The sequence below is a fragment of the Dryas octopetala genome, chromosome 3 (genome assembly GCF_963921425.1).
Source record: "Dryas octopetala chromosome 3, drDryOcto1.1, whole genome shotgun sequence".
In the NCBI taxonomy this organism is placed as follows: domain Eukaryota; kingdom Viridiplantae; phylum Streptophyta; class Magnoliopsida; order Rosales; family Rosaceae; genus Dryas; species Dryas octopetala.
Window position 1 is genome coordinate 9,975,221 of NC_141368.1, and position 23,854 is coordinate 9,999,074.

General features: G+C 33.5%; 2 protein-coding genes and 1 pseudogene across 4 annotated transcripts; all 3 read left to right on the forward strand.

The window, feature by feature from the left end:
* The first annotated feature begins 8,320 nt into the window (after window positions 1-8,320).
* LOC147290682 (uncharacterized) lies at window positions 8,321-9,113 on the forward strand (annotated as a pseudogene).
* A 5,220-nt stretch (window positions 9,114-14,333) lies between these two features.
* PP2-A13 (phloem protein 2-A13) lies at window positions 14,334-16,335 on the forward strand. The gene is made up of 3 exons (XM_086235554.1): window positions 14,334-15,164; window positions 15,275-15,393; window positions 15,616-16,335. The coding sequence occupies exons 1-3, from the start codon at window positions 14,850-14,852 to the stop codon at window positions 16,025-16,027; spliced, it is 846 nt and encodes a 281-aa protein (XP_086091680.1). The 5' UTR covers window positions 14,334-14,849; the 3' UTR covers window positions 16,028-16,335.
* Window positions 16,336-19,101: 2,766 nt separating this feature from the next.
* LOC147290684 (F-box family protein) lies at window positions 19,102-23,612 on the forward strand. Of its 3 annotated transcripts, none has more exons than XM_086235300.1 (6): window positions 19,102-19,205; window positions 19,757-19,945; window positions 20,468-20,887; window positions 21,006-21,169; window positions 21,289-21,407; window positions 23,088-23,612. In XM_086235300.1, the coding sequence occupies exons 2-6, from the start codon at window positions 19,819-19,821 to the stop codon at window positions 23,365-23,367; spliced, it is 1,110 nt and encodes a 369-aa protein (XP_086091426.1). In that variant the 5' UTR covers window positions 19,102-19,205; window positions 19,757-19,818; the 3' UTR covers window positions 23,368-23,612. The 3 variants fall into 3 exon arrangements, with proteins under 3 accessions (XP_086091426.1, XP_086091427.1, XP_086091428.1); XM_086235301.1 differs by having other exon boundaries at window positions 19,103-19,205; window positions 19,761-19,945; XM_086235302.1 differs by lacking the exon at window positions 19,102-19,205 and adding an exon at window positions 19,206-19,226.
* The last annotated feature ends 242 nt before the right edge of the window (window positions 23,613-23,854 follow it).

Here is a 23,854-nt window from a genome sequence, read left to right on the forward strand (position 1 = left end):
TTACTTACATTGTACAATATGATGAATTTGTGATTGTATTTGTCTCTTCAACAAAATATAAAGATATCTTGTGCGCATGCATACAAAAAACTTATTGTATGTGTCATTTGTTTAATTGTTTAATTAATGAGCATTTTCTCTTCGTCTCTTCGTTTAATATTTTATTCTATTCTTGATGATGGGAAACACATATTATGTCCTTCTATGTAGTCTAAAATTTCATTTTTTCGAATGAAGTAAAAGTAGCTAATTATTTTCTTATGATATAAAAGGTATTACAAGATGAACACGTATTGTGTGTATTTGGGTTGTAGTCTCTATCCTTTGGCAATTTATATATTGGTCTTGTACCAAGGTTCTAATGTATAAGAAGAATACAATAAAGTCGATTTAAATTAATCCATTAGTGATAATTTTAAATATCATATAACAAGTTTAGGATATATAGTTCATTATTTAAGCACCACAAAATCAATTAGACAATGAAATGACATCTTTTGTCAGAATTCAATAATGATAAAAGATAATTATCCTAACAATTATATTTGTGTAGACTAGAAATTAAGCATTACATTGTTAATGGCAATGCCCAATTTGGCAGCTGAGGTGAGAAGCTTCAAATGGCGTGGAAGCACTTTTGGGGAAAGTGGTCTCCACTCTACAAAGCGCGTGAGATAAGGAAGGAAGAAAGGAAGGGTCCACCTCAGGATTTTGGAAGCAGAAGCATGGTCTCGCAGTTTCGGTACTTGCACGGACAAGCAAGCAATCTTCCGCCAAAACCTTTTTAAAAGTGCTTATGCGCACAAAGAGCACACAGAGAGTTTTCACTGAAAAAATATATATATATATATATTATGTAAATAGTAATTTTTTACCGTAATATTGTTATGTAATGTTAATAACTAACCAGTGTATATTTATTCCTGGTCCAAAAAAAAAAAAAAAAAAAAACCAGTGTATATTTATTATAATACTATACCATAAAACTTGGTTTGGTTCCCAGATGAGTGCTTTGAGAACCATGGTAAGTCTAGAGGGACAAAAATGTTTACTATTATCATGTTTGGTTTGTACAATAATATGAAATCAAAACTTGTTTTCTAATAATACTCTCATTTATTATGTGTAAAATAATATTTTCAATTTATAGTGAGAGTCAAGGATTCTAAGGGCTAGTTTGGTATTGCTGTGAGAAAAAACAGCTATGAAGTAAAACAGCTGTGAAGTAAAGTCAGCTGTAAAGTAAATCAGTTGAGTGTTTGATAAACTATGTTTTCAAAAGTGCTGTGAGTGCAAAAAACAGTATCAAAGTGTTTGGTAAATGTTAATGTAAAAGTGCTATGACTGTGTATAATTTTACAAAAATGGACATGATACTGAAAGTGTCTTTCACTTATTTGTTTGGTAAAACTAAAATTTTTTTTTACTTATTTTTTAAATTTGTGACTACAAATTTTTATTAGCATTAATTTTTTTAAGAACAACATTATTAAATAAGTATGCCTATTATTTTTTAAGTATATTATAATTTTAATCGTACAAATAAAATATCATAATTAATTATCACAATATAAAATATAACTAACAATAGACATATTTATTAATTTAAAATAAACAAATAAAAATTATAGAAATCAATAAGGGTATTATGGGTAAAATAAAATATTCATTGTTATTGTGATTCACTACAGCTTTCAAAAGCACCTAGAAACCTGCTTTCTGTTTTTGTTGTGGGGAGTTGAGAATTGTGGGGAAAACAGTTTTTTATTTTTTTACCAAACACCAAAACTGTTGTAGGTGATTGAGAATTGTCATCCACAGCAGTTTTTGGGTCTTCCACCGCAATCTCAAACGGAGCCTAAATTCCCATTTTTTTGGGTATCTCATATCCGTATAAAAGGTAACACATTCTCAACATAAGAATAGAATCTCATACTCATTCTTAAGCTCAAACTCCACATTCGCAAACTAAACATGCCCTAAAAGTATAAACTTATCGTCCACTCATATTATAACACGTGAATTAGTAACACTACATGACACCGCTACCATCACACTTAAAAAATTTTCTTGTGTTCATTATGAACCATGTTGATTACATTCATTGACGAGGAAATCCATATAATCAATGATACTCTTCATACTTTAAATAATTAAAATAACAGACTTTTAAATTAAAAAGTTCTATGATAATTTCATCCAATTCATCTCATCCAACCTACTTTGCTTTTCTAACCTATATCTCACTTTCTTTTTAACTTCATCACATACACTAGTGTGCTAATAGGCTAATATAACACACATAGCGTATGTAGCTAGCAAGTAAATACTGAAAAGGTTTATAAAAAAAAAAAAAAAAAAAAAAAAGAGAGGAAGATATGGCTCCTCTACTTAAAATTAAATTGGTAGCGCTTGATTGTTAATGTTTTAATATGTCTTTTAGTACAATCTAAAGGTAAAGAAAATAACCCTTATAATGCCAATACAAGCAAATAATTATTTCTTTATATAAAAATTTTATTTAACCATTACCATTCAAAATTATAGATAAAAAACAATCATCTTACTTCATATAAGTAGTTATTCAACATTAAAAATAGGGAAAAAAAAAACAATTTTGGTCCATGTGGTTTCAAAACTCCTCATTTAGTCCTCGTGTTTTATATTGTTTGTAATTTAAAGACATTTTTTAATCAAAATGAAATTATTTTTCAAATTAAAATTAATAAACTCGCGAGTTTTACTAAAAAATGACAAAAAATCATATATGTAAAATTCAATTTGATTTTTAAACAAAAATTGAAATTTTGAGTTTGTTAAAATTGTCCTTATATTACAAAAAACATAAAATACAGGGACAAAATATAGAGTTTTGAAACCATAAGAATCAAATATATTTTCAGGGTATAACACAAGAACTAAAAATGTTTTTTTTCCCTTAAAAATATTAAGTGAGATATCTTCACATCAATACATTTTGAAGCCCCACATTAGGCTTTTAGAAGGTGATTGATTAAGTTGAGTGCAATACCCGTGTAAGAGTTCGGGCCACTTAGGCCAAACAGTTCTCTCACTGTACCTTGTCTTCCTTTCTTAACTCAAATTACTAATTAATTATTTATTTGTAATTCAAAACTTTTATGGTTAATTTGAGAAAGTTATCTTCAGTTTGAAGTGTTTTAAATGACGAGTCATATATGAGTGAAGCATCGTGGGTGTCGTCTTTGATAGAAAGAAATCACAAAAAAGGGTATGTTGCTACTATTTTGAAACGATTTAAAGATCACCGAAGTAATGTCTAAACCCAATAATTCAAGGCAAAGATAAAGATCCTGGAACAAGGGCTGCATATCTCTGGTCATCGGCATCCCATCGTCGGTTTTAGGTTAAAATTTGGGGTAAAGAGAGATAATACAAAAATTTATGGTTTCATTATTTCAGACGTTAATGCTAACTTTTCTCTATAACAGGCATAATTAACGTAAACTTGTTTAGGTAGTTGGATTGAGTTTTTGTTTTAAAAGACGACAGATATTATTTTATGGTTGGTTTTGACTTTTGAGTATAAACAGGTCCTCAAGCATTGCCGCTTTTAAGTGGCCAAAAAAAAAAAAGCATTGCCGCTTTTATATATGTCATTAGGTATCCCATTCAATACATGCAGGCATGCAGCATGGGTTTCATGATTTGCAATTTGTATCCATGACATATTTGACAAGAGAATGATAGATTGGTACTTGATATAGTAATTAGATTTTGTTAGTACCAAATAATGATTATACGATTTTGCCCTTTAATTTGCAGCCAGTCACTTCGCACATTCTTGAATTTCATTGGCCCTATGATGCTAAACCAGTGTCTTTTGTGGTATAGGCCGGCTTTCTTACTTCTACTGCTGCATGTGGTTTGGTTTGGGGGGCTAGTCTCTCTATAAATCTACAATCTATATGGTGCAACTTGCAAATTGTTTATTGAAGCTGTATTGTAATAAGGGCTTTTGGCAAACTACCGGAGACTCGATCCTAATTCCACCACCATAGCAAATTAGCAACAAACCATGTTAATCGGTTAGCCAAAAAATTAAGAAGAAGACATAGCAACAAACCATGTGTCCCACACCAAAAATTGGACAATGTATGCATGCTCAGGAGCCACAATTTATGCATAAATAACCTTATCTCCATTTGGGTTATTGAATTTATTTTGGACTCATCCCAGTTAGGCAAATACTATTCCCTACTCCCTACATTAATATTCCCATCCTAATCAAAGTTCAACCTCATTTCCAACATTTGGCAATAGAACCAAAGTACCAATATTTTAATGTGAAGGTATAAATTTCCTTGCACATAGACAAAATTAACTAATGGACTAATGGGTAGTAGCTAGCTAGGACCCATTTCCCGAACATTCTTCAATTTTTGGACAATAAAGTCACATCATTAGAGCTAATTCGACAGTTTCTACTACTTATTTGACAAAAGAGCTAGAAAGCCTCTGATTTAATTAGATGGCAAATATAAGAAGTAAATTTTCTTGCTTAAGGGGTTTTAATTTCTTGGTTTGATTGCCATACGTAGGGGTCTTAATTTGTAGTTTGATAGTGGTAGGTTACTAGGCTGAGTGGGTCCTAAGTAGATAGAGCTAAAACCCAAAAGAGTAGTTACACTAACTGAATATTGGTGAAATTTGACTTTAAACTTTCTGTGCGCTACACATTGTTTTTGATAAGGCATCTTTCTCAATTCGGACTTTCTCATGTATACCCATGTGCCACAGCCCACAATACTATACTAATCAATGCATAATAAATAATATTAGAGTTGTTGTTAAACTTGTGTTCGGAGGAGTTATCGTCTCTCTTGTCTTTTATAGTAGAATCAATCGGGAGTCTGACAGACAAAGTTTCATCAAATAATATGTCACTATACATCAATAATGAGATATAAAATAATTCAAATTTAAATAAATAAAATATTATCACACTATCAAAAGTAAAAACTTGCGTTACATTCAATATTGGACAGAAATAGAGGCATTCTCTTATTGCCAACTTGCCATAGGTCCCGGCTAGGAATAATTTCATATACCTAATCTGTATATAATATGTCAATGTGATGCAGTGTAGCATGTGACAGCAAATTTGCTCTCTATTCCATTATTATTTGGAATTTAAGAGGATATAGATTATTTATATGTTAGCAAACACACACAAAAAAAAAAAATTTATTCAATATAATTTTGATGCTCAGTCATGTGCATGTATGTGAACATGGCTATAAAATTATGTGCATACTTGTTTCTGTAGAGAACGTTTAAAATGATAAAATTATTTGGATCAAATAAAACAAATTTTAGAAGAAAAAATGGATAATTGTTGCTTCTTTCTTGTGAGATATTTTCAGTCTCAAATAACTAAATAATTAAGTTGAAGAGATGCCAATGGCAGCTGATGGTCTACTCAATCCTCACTGTGAAATTAAATTATATCTAGGGAGATACATGCATGGCTTAATCTCATGAATCATTATGGTTATTTTAATACATAAGACCCAATCAAATGTGAAATGTAGCTGTGTAGTTCCTCCCAGCATAAATCATATGATTAGCAGGGGAAGCAGGGGAAGGTAATACTTTGGGGAACATCAAAATTGTAGTCACTCAACTATATATATTATATTGGATTTGAATAATACTGTTTCAAAAGGAACTATGTATTAGTCATAGAAGACAAGAAAAGAAGAAGCATGCATCTTGTAGCAAGTTGTACTAATACATGCATCATGTATTAGTCACTCACCCAAATACAAAGATTTTAATTATATATACGGATATACCATTATTCCAAGGTGTTGCATACTTGCATGCATGCTGTTGGGTCAGCAAATTTAGCATGTTGTGGTTGTACAAAGGGAAGGGCAAAAAGTAACTATCATGAGCCATTCATTCTGCACTTTTAATATGCAAAATAATTTTAAAAAAATATAAGAATGAAGAAAAGGAGAAAACCAATGTGGGGACAGAAATTTGTTGGGAAATCTTTGTAACAGTAAATGAGTCAGAAATTAAAAGCACAAGGGACACATATCGCTCTCTAACAATTTGAAAACATGGAGAAAGGAGCTGATAGCCCCCATTTGTTGGCAAACTCAGAATTTTATGTGTGCTAGCAGCAGCCATTTTCATTGATGTATCTTTTCCTCATGACACATACTCTACCATATATATAATACACACACACACACACACATATTGGCCATAGAAAATAACAGTCACCCACTGTATATAATCATTCTTTCTTTTGTGAGAAAAGGATTTTTTAGCATGAGTATCTGTGCTCTTTACTTTGGAATTGGGCCATTAGTATGGGTCTTTAAGGTCCCATTTAGATTGGAATTGGGCTATGGACCTGCCTTTAATTTCCTAATGTGGGTAGTGCAACACATGCAGCAATAGGCATGTGCAAACTGTTGCATTTTGATTTTGATGGATCCAGTCACATGGCCTGCAAGCTGCATTAGCTTCTTAGCCATAATTTTTTAACCCAAACTTTATGTCAAAAATGGTATGTGAGGGAAAGATTTAGTAAACTCAGAACATTATTTCTGAGTAAAAATTGGTAATTTCCAACTGTTATTTAATCAAAGGGAATTTGGTAAACATCATATATTTTGTAGAGAATAGCATAATTGCCTATATATAGTAACAGGAAAGTATTTTTCTATAGCAACTCTGAACTCTCCAAACTTTTACTCTGCATAAGTCTCAGCCTCTCAGCCACCCACCCATGGAATTCATAAGAGTCATGGCAACAGGTGACCCTCTTTTAATGGAGCTGTTTTAAGTACAACAGAGTTGGTACATAAAATTCTGGGGCTTTGAGAGTGATATGATGTGTCCCTTGTGCAATGTGCTTCTTAGTTTCTAACTCATTTAAGGCAACAAAGATTCACCAAGAAATGTGGCCCCCACACTGGTTTTCATCTCCTTTTCTTTGTTTTTTGTTCATTTTGTATACTGGAAGAGTGGAATGGCTTGTGAAGGAAGAGGTCCACACTTGTATACTCGCAGTGCCATCCCTTGTGCAACCACACCATGCTAAATCTACTAATCCAGCAGCAGTCAACACCTTGGTGCAGACCTTTCATTGTTTGATCTTGGGGTTCTATCCCCCTAGCTAGAGAGGACAACCATCACATATTTGGTATTTATTTTAGGGGTGGCTGGGAGGCTGAGACTTATGCAGAATAAGAGTTCGAAGAAAATGATGACTTTGTTGGAACTGTGGATCAATCACAATTGTCTTAAATCGGATAGGTGATTATCTATAATTGGGTATATTAAGTGGGATATCTCCCTAAATTGTATTGAGACTTTTTAAAATAAACAATAATACTAGAGGCACCAACTATTATCTCAACTTTTGATCACCAATTAACGCGACAGATGACATGTTAATTTCTTACTTACTATAAATAAATAAGGTCCATACCTATAAATGAATAAATGAAAAGCCGCCATGTGGGCTTGGAAAGGCGCGGCCCCAACAACCAGTGTCTTATATGAATCATTGTATGGAGCACATAGTCATATTTAGGAGGCAAATCCATTGCCATGAAAAACATTGGCACTACGACCCGCATTAGGAAATTGAAGGGCAGGCCAGTCCATGGCCCAATCCCAATCTAAATGGGAGCTTAAAAAGGCCCAAAATGGCCCAAACCAAATCATGAATTCCTAACTTTGATCACACAATTCTCATGCACTGGTGTGTATGGGAGTACAAGCTTCACCATAGGAATATACATAGGAACATTGTCCTAACACTTAACAATGACAAACTTTCTTGTACCAAAAAAGAAATGAAGGGCTTTCCAAGTAATGGAAGCGTTCATCCATATGATCATACAAAATCAATAGAAGATAGTGAGTCAATTAAGTTCACAGCCCAAGAAGGTACCCAAATATGCAGGTTTAACTGTTGCTCTAGGCTCCAGCAACAAATGTAACTACAGAAAAAGCTAAGGAAAGGTACAAGAGAATCACAACCATGAGAGCTCCTCGATCCCACGTAGAGAAACACCGAACTAATGCTTTGACATTCAAAGGTGAGTCTGAAAAAATCATGGCAGGATGATAAGCTTTCTGGGAAGGTTGCCATATCATTAAGGAGATATATATGATTTTCAAGAGATACTCCACCTCGGAAAATCTTGTTTGGATTCCTGGAAATTTTCGGTATCTGAACATGTCATCGGATGTTTATTAGCATTGGCTTGGAATCTTCGCGGTAAAGAGCTGAACTTTATTTTCTCTGAAGATGTTCCTGCAAAATGGGCAAATATATATAGAGGACAAGGATTTGAGTGAGCTTAGCAAAGCTGCTTTAGTGACTCAAGGAGGAGTTGCAAGGGAGGGTATTAAGGTAAATACCACTGACAAGGAATTGCTTGCCAAAGGGTATTGTTTTATTGCTGCATCAACCCTCAGGATGTTTACAAAGTCTGCTAAGAATTATCAGAGAGCTTTCTATCACATTGTGTCTGGATTCAAGAATTTCTATAAGAATTGTGATATGCGTATTGCTAACTGCACCCCAAGTTCTGGTGTTCTGAGAAAAATAGCCTCAGTTTTCCATACTTCTGAGCTAATGAAAACTACTTTGTATAGGATGCTTTATAGTGCAAATGCTAGCCAAAGTGACAGAGCAATGAAGAACTTTTTGTATGATCTGAATTTAGCATACTCTGGGATGCACATTTTATCTGTCTATGTTCAGGTGATAAGGGTTTTGAATGTTCCACCTCAGGATGTCTTGAATCGGTTGTCAAAGAGAAGGATGTGAGAATCTTAAAGCGCTGGAAAAATTGGTAAGTGAATTTTTGTTGTCATCAAAAGAAGAACATGCCAGAGGGATATGGAAGTAAGCAAGAATATTTGATCAAAATTTGTTTGCTAAATTGGGAATCAAGAAGTGTGCTCACGTTGTTTCGATTCTTGCATATGTTTTGAAAAGGAAGGGTGCTCAAAATGCTGGGAGAATCCTCAGAATGGCAGAGTTGAGAAGAAGTGACAGATGCAGAGAAGTTGAGAGACAGGGATATTGCAAATAAATTTATTTCAATTTTCATCTATTGAAAATGTTGAAGGTGATGTGATTGAGCAGCCAAATTTATGCACTAGTACCATGGAAAAGGGACTGTCCTCAAGATACAATATTATCACTTACCAGTGATGAAATAAGAAAATGGTACTTAGTGTTATTAATAGCGGATCACTCATCTTGTATATATGTTGTAGATTGTTGTCTTTCATTTGATGTTAGACTAAACTCATTCTCGCTCGTGACTTGCATTGAGTCACATACACACTAGCTAATGAAATCTAGCAGTTTGGAAGATTGGGAATTTGGGACGTAGCTGATCTGAAAAGTTGAAGACTGAGAAGCAAATTGGAGGCTGTTTTGCTGCTTGGCATGGATTTTGAATGTTGTTGCATGGTGACCTACATATGCCACATTCTAATGCTCCATTAGGACCATTACCTGTTTTTTGGTTAATGTGATTGTCTTACTTGGTTGGTGGGAAGGTTACCCTGCCTGCATTTTTGTAATTAACACTGATTGCATGACCTATGAGGCTATGAAGCGATTTCTGGTAAGTAGTTTTTGAGAAATGATATTTGGTATATAGAACATGCCAGGAAATGACTTTTCTAGTTTTCTGCAGCACTCTTCTATATATTTCTTTCCCTTTTTCTTTTAAATTGGCTCAAGTGAAATTCTATTGTCAACATTAATTGTGGTTCTAAATTGTATATGCAACATGCAATGCAAGCAGCTTCAATTCTCAGCCCTTTACACTGTTCATGCTCAACAATTTCTGCAATTATTGGCCACATGAGTAACCAAAGTTGTACAATATTGATTACATATTTGTACCAAAAATATTGATTATATATCTTACAACTTTGTATCTGACAAGAGAGTAAAATGAGGGTTTTATATCACATTACTAATTATATAATTTATATTACATTTTCATCACTCTTTAACTATGATAAAATCTACGTAAGATACGTACTAATGTAATTAAAAAATGCAAATAATACTCACTCATATGTCCTCCTTAGTGGTTCCCCCATTTGCAACTGGTTATCACCTAAAGAACAAACACAAAATGACATAAATAGTTAAAAGGTTGATATATAATTCCAAATCACGACAGTCGAGGAACAAACTAATTTATGTATGACTCCTATAGAGAAAGCCATTGTTAAGGGATAAGATCCTCTCTCTCCCTGTGGTGTCAATGACAAAGAGTGCCCCACAGTCCCCTGATCCAAATGAGGTTTGCTGACTCATCTCCACATCTCTATCCTATTTAATATTAATCATCATTAGCATTTGTCAATGAAAGCTTAACTTGGATTATAGCTAAGATGGGAATACTTAGTTCAGGGAGCTTCAAGTGTGGTCTATTCTAAATTGTATTTCAATAATTTGAATCATTTATTTTTTAAGTTTATAATTAAATTTTTGTAAACAATTAAACAAATCAGAAACCATTAAACTACTAAATTTTAATTAAATAAATAAACGAACAAAATATTTTCTATAAATATTTGAAATGGTGATAATTTAATCAATAGTCAAATAGTTTCCAATTAACCTAATTTTGTGTAAACACGATCCTTCAAATGAGACAAAAAAAATAGACGGTTCCGATTATCGAAATACAATGTGGAGTGTGTCCCATGAGAGATCTTACAAATAAGCCTAAATATGAGATCTCACACCTGAACGGACCTGATACTTAATTATATTATATGTAACTATCAAGTTATGCAAAAAAAAAAAAAAAACAATATCTTTTCCTTTATTTTAAGAATCTTGTATAGTATTGCTTTTTATTTGTTTAATCTAAAAAAGTAGGGTTCATATAAAATTTAGTTATATCACAAACACTTGTTGGTTAGGAAGCAAATTAGAAACCATTAAGCTACCAAACTTTGATCAAATAAATAGATGAACAAAATATTTTCGATAAATACTTGAAATGGTGATCATTTAATCAATAGTCAAATGATTTCCGATTAATCTAATTTTTTACAAACACGATCCTTCAAAAGAGACAAAGAAAAAATAGACGGTTCCGATTATCGAAATACAATGTGAAGTGTGATCCCATACCTAAAGGGACCTGATACTTAATTATATTATATGTAACTATCAGGTTATGCAAAAAAAAAAAAAAACAATATCGTTTCTTTTATTTTAAGAATCATGTATAGTGTTGCTTTTTATTTGTTTAATCTAAAAAAGTAATGGTTCATATAAAATTAGTTATATCACAAACACTTGTTGGTTAGGAAGCAAATCAGAAACCATTAAGCTACCAAATTTTAATCAAATAAACAGACGAACATAATATTTTCGATAAATACTTGAAATGGTAATCATTTAATCAATGACAAATGATTTTTGATTAACCTAATTTTTTACAAACACAATCTTTCAAAGGAGACAAAAAAAAGTAGACGATTCTGATTATCGAAATACAATTTGAAGTGTGTCCCATGAGGAATCTCACAAATAAGCCTAAATGTGAAATTTCACATGTGAAGGGACCTAATGCTTAATTACATTATTTGTAACTATTAGGTATGCAAAAAAAACAATATCTTTTTTTTTTACTTTAAGAATCCTGTATAGTGTTTCTTTTTTATTTGTTTAATCTAAAAAGGTAGTAGTTCATATAAAATTTAGTTATATCACAAACACTTGCTGGTTAGGAAGTTAATTGAATTAAAATAAAGTCACACTTTTTTCAGTTTAAGGGGCAAGCATGAAGTGGACAGGCACAAGTTGAACCCCTTTGGTTGGCATTATCTGAAACCTTTTGATTAATGGGTCATTAATTAGTTGGGTGTTGAAAAGAACATGATTAATTATTTAATTCATGTTTTTCAATAAGCATGTGATTGGTTCAATATTTTTTATTGATAGATTGGTTGAAGCACTTTTTTGTTTTCTTCTTTCTTTTTTCTGAATTGAGACACCATTTATGTTGAACTTGAACATGAGAATTAAATACAGGTTTAAAACATTAGATTTGAAGGCAATGCTATTGACTAGAGATCGAGTTCCTTAAGCCTTTATTGGATCGAAAAGAAATGATTCTTTATTTTTAAGAGACTTGGATTGGAAATATTCTCTTATTAGACTTATATTTACGTTATTAAACTATGAATCTAAATGTTTTTGGGATTAGCTAAAGTGGTGAAGGTAAATGAAATAAGAGTTAGAATTAGATTAGATTCGATCAAGATTCGATTCCTTCCAATGAAAAAAAAAAACACTATAAATCTAAACAATTGATTATGTTAATTTTTACGCATACGGACAAGACTCTTGCTTAAATATTCTCTTATTATACTTTATAACTAGAAAATGCTTATGATGCTGCACTATTGACAGGAGAACAATGTCCAAACTTTAATTAAGTAGACCAAGCTAACATAAGCAATCTAAATTCTCTCTTCTTGTATGATATGCTAAATAGCACATGATTATCTCATAATGTAGCACATGAGCTAACAAATTGAATGCTTCAAAGGCCTACCAAAGGCAGAGAAACACTAATTTATATCATTAAATGCCAATTAAGAAGTGGAGGCATACAATTTAATTGGAAAATTATTGCATGTGACCATAACACCACGTGACATGATGACGTAGTGTTAACAATCCACTTAGATTATAACACGTGTATGATTATAAAAGCATTTTTAAAAATTAATAATTGCACATGTGTTATAATTTGCTCCAAGTGGTATTATGCTTTGCTTAGTTTGCTATAAATATATAGTTTGTTGGCAAATGTTGTCAAAAGTGCCCCAGTGGAGTGAAATAAGGTTGGCGTAGATGGCCGAGGACAATAGTTCCCTCTGCATACCCGAGTTCGAACCATCCCCACCTCCCATGTACTAAAAAAAGAAAAAAGTGCCCTAATGGATAATGCCAAAAAATATTCTTTCACTTGGCATTTTAAAATTAAGAGAAACATATGGAATTGATAATTTAGAAGACATGACAATGATGACATGGTGGGCACCTGTCATTTCATGGCCAAGAAATAATTAATCAAGTGATATTGGAACTCGGCATATTCTAAGAAATAATTAATGGAATAATTAAGAAATTATCAAGTATATTTAATAGCATCGGATATATAGCAATCTTAGATTGTAAGGATCCAATGGAATTAAAGGAAAAACACCAAGACCGTTTCGTGTTTTGAACTTTTGATTATGAATTTAAGACTTAAAAATAAATAGAAAAAAGTTTGAGTTTATTACGGAAAGACTTGTAATTTGAAGCTTTTCGCTAAAACCCATCAATTTAAACTAAGTTGAGCTTATGTTAACGTGTGAGTGGACTTGTAGGCTTGTAGCGCTAGTAATTGAAAGAGTTTACCCTCACACTTATATTTGATAGAATTCAACATTTTAGAGTCTATGGTTAGCTCTATATTTTAGCAATAATACTAATTGTTTCACATTTGTATTTCATATGATGTATCATTATTTTATTAGAAGGGTATTTCTTTTTCTTTTTTAAGTTTTATTTTTTAATTTTTAGTGTCTAATGTATGAATGTCATATAAGATTGTATGAAATTGTGGTATAAAAATGTCGTAAGTGTAGCATTACTGATATTTTAGGGTATAAAATCAAAAATTCAAAAGGTAAAACTTAAAATTTAACTGAAAAATGAAAGCTCAAAACTACGATGTTATAATTGAAAAAAAATGTTTCAATTGAATAATTATACCTCAAAGTATTAAATTTTGTTAAAAATTAAATTAAATGTGAAAAATAAAATAAAATATATGCATAAATTCTTTAATTAAAGAAAAAACATTATGCAAATAGAACGAATGTTTCACTATTTATACTTTGAAGAAAAATAAAAGATAGTTGCATCAATTTTCCAAAGAAAAACGAGCATTATCATTTATCCATTCATTCTTATGATCTTATCCAGAACAATGATAACATCCTTAACAATCCTCCCAAACAAAAATTCTTAGTAAAAAAGAAAGCAAAAAACCTCCAAAAACCAAAAACAAATACTAATGCAAGAAGGCAAGTGGCAGCATGTTCACAAAGCAAATCCCAACCACGCGCTGATGAAAGCGCGTCAATAATAAATATCTTTTTTTTTTACAAAAACCACGGTCTAACTCACTAACAGAGCGCGTGCACTACACACTACTTCAACTGCTATAAGTTAACAGTCCCCCTCTCTCTTCCGTACGAGGTATCCGCTGTTTAAGAAGCTCTGTGCTTCGTCGTCGACCTCAGAAACCAAAACCAGATCCCGAGAAACTTGTCTCCGTGACCAAAAAAAAAAAAACGGCGGAGGACAAGTGGCCGTCCGTACGTGTCCCTCCGATGACCCATGCTCTATCTTATCCCGAACTCTTCATCCAAAGTACACAGCTTTTTTCCGTGCTTATCTATATCTGTCTTCCTCTTAAAACCTCCGAAAAATTTTAGCTTTCAGATTCAGATTTTTTCTGACATTTAGTGTCTGAAGGTATTGATTTTTCTTACAATTCTAGATTTTAGTTTCTGGGTTTTAAAAAGCCCATGTCTTTGAATCTGAATTCTGGGTTGGACTCTGTTTGCTTCACATTTCTCTCCCTAAACCTCTCGCAAAAGATCTACAAATTCAGGTTCAAGCTTAAGGATTAGACCAAAACCAAATTCTGGGTTTTGGGGTAAAAAGTCTAAATTTGGATTGAGATCCTGGGTTTTCTTTATTTTTGTTTCTTTTTCGGGTAATGGGTGCTAATTTATCGGGTGGTGTTTCGGACACGGAGGGTTTACTGCAGCCGAGGCTTGGGGATTTACCAGAGGGCTGTGTGGCTTTGGTTTTGATGAACATGGACCCTCCTGAGATTTGCAAACTGGCCAGGTTGAACCGGGCTTTTCGCGGTGCTTCGTGGGCCGATTTCATATGGGAATCGAAGTTGCCGTCGAATTATCGGTTTATTGTAGACAGGGTGTTTGATGAAAAGATTAAGTTGAAGATTTCAGGGAAGAGGGACATCTATGCCAGGCTTTGCAGGTCTAAATCATTTGATGGTGGCACAAAGGTACCTCTCTAGTGTATACTCTGGTTTTGTGTTTCAATATAAGAAGGTGCATTTTGCATTTTATATAATTTTGGTTGATTTTTGTTTGGTTTCTTGCTTGTTTTGTGAAGGAAATTTGGCTGGATAAAAAAAATGGTGGTATTTGTTTGTCGATTTGTTCAAAGGCGTTATCGATTACAGGGATAGATGATCGGAGATATTGGAATTTCATAGAAACTGAGGAATCTAGGTGAGTGTTTGATATATATGGTCAATCAATGTTATTTTAGCCTTATGTTAGAATTTTGATGAGCCAGGGAAACAGAAAGATCTTCAATTGTCATCTTTGCTCGAAATTTGCGAGCAATTCACCTTTTTGGTGTGTAATATTTCTATAGTGGATACATTTTCTTGTGCCATGAAATCTGAAATGACAGAAGGACCTGATGTGTTGTGTTTTCCATTCGTGTAGATTCGAGACAGCTGCTTATCTCCAACAAACCTGGTGGTTTGAAGTCAATGGAGAGTTTGAGTTTCAATTTCCATTAGGAAAATATAGCCTGTTCTTTAGGCTCCACCTTGGCAGATCCTCCAAGAGATTGGGTCGCCGAGTATGCAATTCCGAGCATGTCCATGGCTGGGACAAAAAACCAGTGAGGTTTGAACTAATAACTTCGAATGGTCACCATGCTGTATCCCAATGTTACTTGAGCAATCCTGGAAACTGGGTTAATTACCATGTGGGAGATTTTGTTGTTGACAATCCTCATGCTTTGATAAAGATCAAGTATTCGATGACCCAAATCGATTGTACTCACACCAAAGGCGGTGTCTGTGTAGACTCGGTATTGATATACCCTAGTAGTGTTGGAAAAGAGCCCTAGCTCGTTTTTGTAGGCAGGTAGGAGCTGCAGATTGCTAGTTATAGAGAGTGTGCCGCCCCATGGATGTGTGGCAGCCCTAAGAAGAAGAAAAGATTGAAACTAGTGTTTGGTTTTTGGGGCATATGATGTATTTTAGATGTAAATGTGTATTATTTTACCTTGTATTTGGAATTTTGGAGTGTTGCTTTGCTCTTATATTTTTTTTACCAAAAGAGAATGCTTCATGTATTGTGAGTTGTGAGTTGTGACCTCTATTGATTAATGTATTTCATTTAATAAAGAGCTTCCTTCTTCTTGTTCCCTAGTCATCTAGTTTGGTTTCCTTTACACAATCCCTTAAGACAATGAATGAAGAAGCCCTTAGCCCTTTAAGCGATTTGGGCACCGAGGGAAGAATCATGTTTTGCCAACATGACAGCACTGAACACTGCTTGTATCTGGAAATTGACTTGCAGATTGTCCATTACTTTAATCACATTGTCTGTCTATAAATTTTGCTTCTCTTTTTTGTTTCTGCATGGAGATGGACTGAAGGATGTATGTAATAGGATTGAACCATGGTGAAGAATGGTGCAAATGTTGCTGGTTATTACTGGGTCACTGTTGAGAGATTCTTGGCTTGAAGTATGAGAAAACAGAAACCAGGGCTAGACTGTAATGCAGTGGTGGAACATAGAAGGGACTAATTATATGAGGATTTAATATATGTATACTGTATTCAACTTGGTAATTTTATACTATTTTTTTTTTTAATAATGGAAAGAGTTTTTAAGATCATTTGGACAAGATTTTGAGATATTGGTAAAAACTAAATAACAAAACTATATGACTACGTACAGGTTAACATGGGAATTGGTCTCTTTTGGTAATATAGTCTTCTAATGTATCTTTGTTAGTCTATATATACTCATCAATCATTCTTTGCAATTAATGTGTCATTTGATTCCTTATTATAATTCATATCTTCATGTGCAAAGGAGTATGTCTTCTGCTCATAGTATTGGCCTGATAGTTTGGTATAATGGTGATGATGAGCTTTTATTTTGTATGATATTAACAGTAGTGCTAGATATACCACATTTTTATACCATAATTTCATATCATTTTATGTGGCAACTTACATGGCATTCATACATTGGATACTAAAAAATAAAATAAAAAACCCAAAAAGAAAAAGAAAAACTCTGTCGAATAAAGTAATGACACGTGAGATGGTATAAAAATGTGGTACAAAAATGTGGTAAGTATAGCATTATTCTGATATTAAAGTACTTTGGAACGATAAATGATGAGCCACTAATGACAAGTTTTGAATTTTTCTCTTTCTTCTGGTTTTTTTTCTTTACAAAACAAGGTTTTGAATTTGTTGTTTGATTAATTACACACAGTTGGTGACATAAACATCTTGAGGCACAGTACATTTTGGAGCCTTTAATAAGTTGTTCATATCAAGAGTTTTTGCTTGGTAATGCTTTGTCTTTTGTATTGATTTTTAATTTGTTTTTTGTTTATTTAATTGTGTTGATCTCTCTTTCCCAAAATTAATACTAACTCAAACTCAAGAGACATTTAACTAAATCTACATACCAACTCATCAACCCCCAAGAGGTTAATTACACTCATCTTTAAGTATCACAAAAAAAACCTAGTCAATTGTATAGTATATAAGTTTGGAGGTTTGTATAACCAAAAGGGAGTCCATGACAAAGCTCTAACATCTAATTGCACATTTATGTAAGTTGGAATTTTTTAAGTGCTAATTTGAAGGATCCATGCACACAGAATTTATGTAATGCCATAAATTGGAGTAGAAAAAAAGAGAAGATGAGAGTGATAATTGACTGGAGGAAGTTGAAAGCATGAGATTCTTTTTTGTTTTTAAGGTAAACGCATCAGATTCAACTAATGTATGAACACCATCCAATATACGAATATACTATTTGAGTGTACCTTCACACACCAAGCAAGCAATCTAAGAATCCAAGAAAACAAGTGAATTATATTCTCTTATAAACTAAACCAAACTACTAATAGTGGTTTGGTGAGCAATTTGAACTATTTGTAAATCAAACTAAACCAATTATACACACTGCATGTTCATTTCTTCCCAGTTCCCACTCCTCTCATTCATTTTTTCTCCTCAATCTCAACCTCCCTCTAATTAATGCTTCTATCTCTTTAATTTCTTTCTTTACAACTTTTTTCCTTCGTCTCTTATAATCCTTTCATATTTTTCTCTTATTCATTTTCATCTCTCCATTATTTTTTTGTTTATTTAGTTGTGCCCTCTCTCCAAACCGTTCAAACAAATGATAAATGAATTGGTTTAGTTTGGTTTAGAATATAATTTGAAAAAAAAAAAATCTAAAAACCAATTAAATTGGTTTGGTTTGTAATTTTGGGTAAAAACCGAACTAATTCGGACCATATCCATCCCTAACTAATAAAGCATATAAAATTGGACCGGGCGCTTCATGGTCATCTGAGGATGCCCTTATTATATAATTTATATACAAGCTCTTGTTAACGATAAATACAAAAAATAAAAATAAAAAATTAATCAAAATATGCAGGCTCTTTCTCAATTTATTTATGTTGAGGTATACCTTATTGAGACCCACATGAGTCGTTTTGTGTCGATCCGAACCGTTCATTTTTTACATCTCCATTGATAAATCATCCTTACAAAAAATTAGCCAAATCGGAAATCATTTGTCTATCTAACTTTGATCAAATAAATGGACGAACCAAATATTTTCGATGAAACCGTCCATTTGTTTTATCAAAGTTAGATAGGCAAATGATTTCCGATTTAAATAATTTTTTACAAGAATGATCTATTAATGAAGATGTAAAAAATGAATGGTTTGGATCGACACAAAAAGACTCGTGTGGGCCCCAACAAGGTCATACCTCAACATAAATAAATTGAGATATATCTCAATAGAAGGAACCTGTCAAAATATGAGTAAACATTTAGATAAAAAGTAAAAAATAATTAATTGAAAATTACCAAATTGGGCTTGGTTTGGTAATCAGTACCTTCCCTTCACACGCTATCACTCTGTCGCGCTTATCACCAACAAACTCTCTCTCTCTCTCTCTCTCTCTATGTCTACAATCCTTTTCCCTCTAGGGTTTGGGCATTTCAGAGACACACGTTTGCTCGTCAACAAAGGTAAAAATTCGATGCTTTCTTGTAAGTCCCCCCCCTCTCTCTCTGTTCCCAATTTTTTTGCTATTTACTTTTCTCTTTTTTCATAAATGGTTCCCTTCAATTGCTTCGATTTATTGCAATTATCTTTTCGACTGTATAAATTTTCAATGCTGTGTAATTTTTAAGATTTAACGCTTTATGGGTTATGAATAATCTGGAAAACAATTGTGTTTTTCACTGTACAAACCAATACAATCATTCTTGGACATAAAAATACTGTAATTGATGTGGTGTTTGATCTCATGCATAGCAGGAATGTGATCAATTTAATTGTTTTCTTCAAATGGGCATTTCTTATTTCTTAATTGTGCTTGTTAGGACTTAGCTTGCTTTTAGCTCTTATAGTGTGTACTTTACAATGTTGGGTTCAGTGGTTTTTGTAGGAAACTGTATGTTTCAAATTTGACGGCATACATAGAGGGAATTTGCATTACATATACTTGTTTTATTTTATTTTATTTTTTCAATTATCACTATAAAGTGCATTGAATAGTATCTCTTATACTGTGAAGGCAGGTCTTGAGGCTCGAAAAGGCACCTGGGTTTTGTTTATTCTATCTACAGGTTACTTGACATGGGTCCTTCTATGGATTTCTTGAACGGGCTTGAACCTGACATGTCGTTAATTATCCTAACTAGTTTGGATGATCCATCTGATCTTGTCCACATTAGTTCTGTCTCACGATCTTGGCGTCATTTTGGTGAGCTAAAACAGTTTAATGTATTCTAGTTCTATTACTTTCTTAAACGCCGTAGTTTCCTAATGAATAACCCCAATTTTGATTGTATGTGCTATACAAATTTTATGCAGCTCAATAATCTAGTATAGGAAAGATATTAAGTTGATTTTTTATCTTTATTTGTAAATAAGTAGTTTTATTTGATTTTCATATATATAAAAAAAAAAAAAAGTGGTTCTATTTAAGTTGTTTGTAGGTAGTAAGTAGTATGTGTTTGTTGTCTCTGGTCTCCATCAATATTCTATTTAAGGATTAATTCTCTAGTCTACATATTTCGTTCTGGTTGTCTTTGTGATTGTGTCATTTGTTAGTTTGAGAATTTCTGAAAACATGATAATTGAGGCTCACTTCTATTTTTGGATTTATGTTTTTAGTGATGGAAACCAATGTGGGTATTCTTAGATGAATTATATTACTGTAGTCCGAAAATATCCTGTGTTACAAAATGATACTGAAGAGTTTGCAACTTTTACTGTTCTGCAGTGATAGAAAATGGTCTTTGTAAGAAGCTCTGCTTGAGAATGTTTCCTCAGCTATCTAGAGTTGCTCGTGTGATTGAGTTAGACAATCCTGAAGCAAAAGAGTTTGCAGAAGTTGGATCTAGCAATTCAAAGGAATGGGAAAGTTTGGAAAGGGAGCATAGGGTTTATGCTTTTTTAGCTCACGGTTTTACATCTTTCACTGTTAGGGATTGTATTTCAAAGGCAATCAGTGCTTCCAGCACTGACAATTATCCGGAAGAAAGCATTCACAATACTCTAGAACCCAGAGATGTGATTGGACTAAGAGGTTCGTACTGGTCGAGTGAAGGCCAAAGTGACCCTGCAGTGCCTGAGATGCTGACATACAAGTTGCTGTCTGATTTTGTTGTAATTACTGAAATCAGCATACAACCTTTCCAAGGCAAGTGTTTGGTTATCCGAAGTTGTGGACTTTGCCAATTTGTTTTGAATTTTGACCTTTTAAATTTCTCTCATTGACCTCCCTCTCTCTCTCTCTCTCTCTCTCTTCCTGTTTACAGCTTTTTTCCAGGGTGGTTCGCCCATATATTCAGCCAGTGCTGTGCGATTTCGATTGGGCCATTCAAAATCCCCTATGGATGTCGAGAGTGATCCCATGGGGGAATCATCCCATGATGACAGGTTCATATGGACTTACACTTCACAAGCATTCCCAATGGCTCAGGTGTGTACTACCTGATCTCTACCTCTTTCTGCCTTTTTGTAGTTGTTTGATTGCTATTACATCTTCTTTGATTTTCCAATTCACTTCGATTAGCTAATCAATGAATTCGTTACAAACAGGAAAACCGCTTGCAGAGATTCATGCTTCCAGAACCAGTTCTTTGCATAGGTGGAATTTTGCAGATTGAGCTGCTTGGTAGGGTTCAGAAACAAGAAATGGACGGCTTGTTCTATATATGGTTTGTTCCACGTGCTCATTTTTCTTGGGCGCTTCTATTACCATCCTCAAAATACTTATCCCACCTCCTTCTGAGAATACTTTCAATTACAATTTTATTCCTCTCTGAAATTTCTTAAGTGAAATTACTAAAAAAGGAGAAACATTAAAAAAAACTGAGTGATATTACAAATTTTATGCCTATGTGGGTAGCGCCTTATCTTAGGAGTGCTGTGCTAACAAATAAAAGCAGGATTAGGATTTAGGTATGTTTTAAAATATTTGTGAGTGGGTTGAGTAATATATTTTTTTTTTCTAAGAAAAAAATTGTGAGGTGGAAAAAGCAGGTGTGATTTGGGGAGTAGCACGATTCTTTTTCTCTAGTATGGTTCAATATTTTGCTTTCAGGGGTGCTGCGGAACGAAAAAAGAAAATTAGGGTTCTGTTGTACGAATACTTTTTGGCAATATTGGTGAGCAGGTCAAGTAATGTGATTTTAAAAAAGCGACGGGAAAAACATGTGGGTGGGATGGTAGTAGTGCCATTCTTTTCTTTAGTCAGTTCAATACTTATGCTTTCAATATCATCAAAGACATGTTAAAGCCTGCACAATGCTAATTCTGATGATTAGATCTTTGATTATGGTAGAACAAATGCCACTACATTAAGCAATTGCTTAAAGATTGCCTAAAAAGGTCATATGAATTGCTAAGGTAACATGCATCCTTTTCTCAGATTGGTGAAAATGAGTTGGAATAAGTTGTTTTCACATGAGTAGAGACTAGAGAAACTGAAAGAATTCTACATGGGAACACATTTTGGCATGTGGGTAGAGACTAGAGAAACCAAAAGAATTTTTTTTCTTTCTTTAGCTTCAGTTGAACACCGAAGACTTGTTTGCTATGTTATGTGCATGTCTCTCTGCCTTCATTTGTTGACGGTTTATTGTCTGAGAAAGCATGTTTGCTTTATCTATCTATTTCTTTGATTATTTCATCAGTCTATATCTCGTCTTTTCGGCGTTTTAAGAAACATACTTTTTCTGCCTGTTATCATGTTATGTCTTGCATAAATCATCCAAGCTGCCAGCATCATGAGAAGTGGGGGGGCTTGATTTTGTATATTTTTGGTCTTCTTTAGTTCTCTCTGGTGTGGTACTGAAAATGGACAAACATTGAAGAATGTGGAGGAAGGCCAGTAATCTGTTATATTCTGGAGACAAGTAAATGTTTCTTCTTATGAAATATGGGTTTCGGGATTAGGGAGATGACACTTTAAAGGATGAGCAGACAGGGAAAGGTTACCCCAGGATAGGGAGTGTTGAATATTCCTTGATGGGGTAGATGAGTAGGTTGAAATTTTGTTACTTTTTTTTCTTTTTGACTAGCTGATTCAATCTCCCAGTTTGCTGCTTGGTTGTGTCCTGCCATTTAATATCGTCACATGAGGAAATTTTGTTATATTTTTCTTCACATGTTTGGACTGTACAAAAGGCTCTCATGGCATAGGGGAAAAACCTCCTCCTCTTTTTCCACATCTTAAAACTAGCTTTACATTTTATCAGAATGACTGGACGCTTGATCTACAGGATACAACAAAACCAAATATCAGTTCTGTTTGTTTCTTAAAATTGCAGTGTGTCAAGTTGTGGCAGAGTTTTGTGCATGTTTTCTAATATTTTGCGCTTTATTGCATACTGCAGTGTGTCTCACGTACAAGTTCTGGGCAAGCCATTATCACCTGCATTTAGTGTTGAAACTCATGAACCATCTGGGAAGTTTGTGTTGAAGAATAACATGCAAGCCAAGTGTGATACCCAACCAAGCTTACCTGAGAATGAGGCCAATGTAATCAACACCGTTGATTTGGAGAGAAATTTAAGAGAAATGCTGCCGATTGTTTTGCGTGAAAACATACTAGATTATGATGAATTGGAATTAGATGAGATGGAAGATGAATCAGATGAAGAGTTTGTAGTCTAATTGTATCTATCAAAGTGAGGCGGGATGTGTTGCGGTTTTTTCTTTGAATTGGAAAGCAGCCTAAGCTAATTTTCTTGAGTGCCGTGGCCTCTCAAGGTGAGAGTGATAAGTGTCATGAATCGTTGGTGTAGCTTTCAATTAAGGTGTCAAAAACATTAATCGTATCCAATACAAGTTTAAGTTCATGTTGTATATAGTGTTTGAATATTTAAGAATTTATCTCATAATGTTTGTTTTTTGGCCTTTATGTTTTCTTTAACTATAGAGGTAAACGGAGTTTTGTTTCTGTACTTGAAAGTAAATGAAGGAGATGGAGATGAAAAACAGGAGATTTCATCACATTATTTGGTAAACAAATTTAAGAGTGTAGCACTACTCTTGACCTGACTGGTAAACAAATTTTCGGTAAGATTTCACGCGTGAGGCTTTGTAAGGCAATAGGTAGCATCTGACCTTAGTCTCATAAGCACAAATATGCCTACTGTAA

Coding starts and splice junctions, on each gene's coding strand:
- PP2-A13 (XM_086235554.1), top strand. CDS start 14,850: ATGGGTGCTAATTTATCGGGTGGTGTTTCGGACACGGAGGGTTTACTG. Junction 15,165..15,274: donor CATTTGATGGTGGCACAAAG/GTACCTCTCTAG, acceptor TGTTTTGTGAAG/GAAATTTGGCTGGATAAAAA. Junction 15,394..15,615: donor ATAGAAACTGAGGAATCTAG/GTGAGTGTTTGA, acceptor CCATTCGTGTAG/ATTCGAGACAGCTGCTTATC.
- LOC147290684 (XM_086235300.1), top strand. CDS start 19,819: ATGGGTCCTTCTATGGATTTCTTGAACGGGCTTGAACCTGACATGTCG. Junction 20,888..21,005: donor CAGCATACAACCTTTCCAAG/GCAAGTGTTTGG, acceptor TCCTGTTTACAG/CTTTTTTCCAGGGTGGTTCG. Junction 21,170..21,288: donor AAGCATTCCCAATGGCTCAG/GTGTGTACTACC, acceptor CGTTACAAACAG/GAAAACCGCTTGCAGAGATT.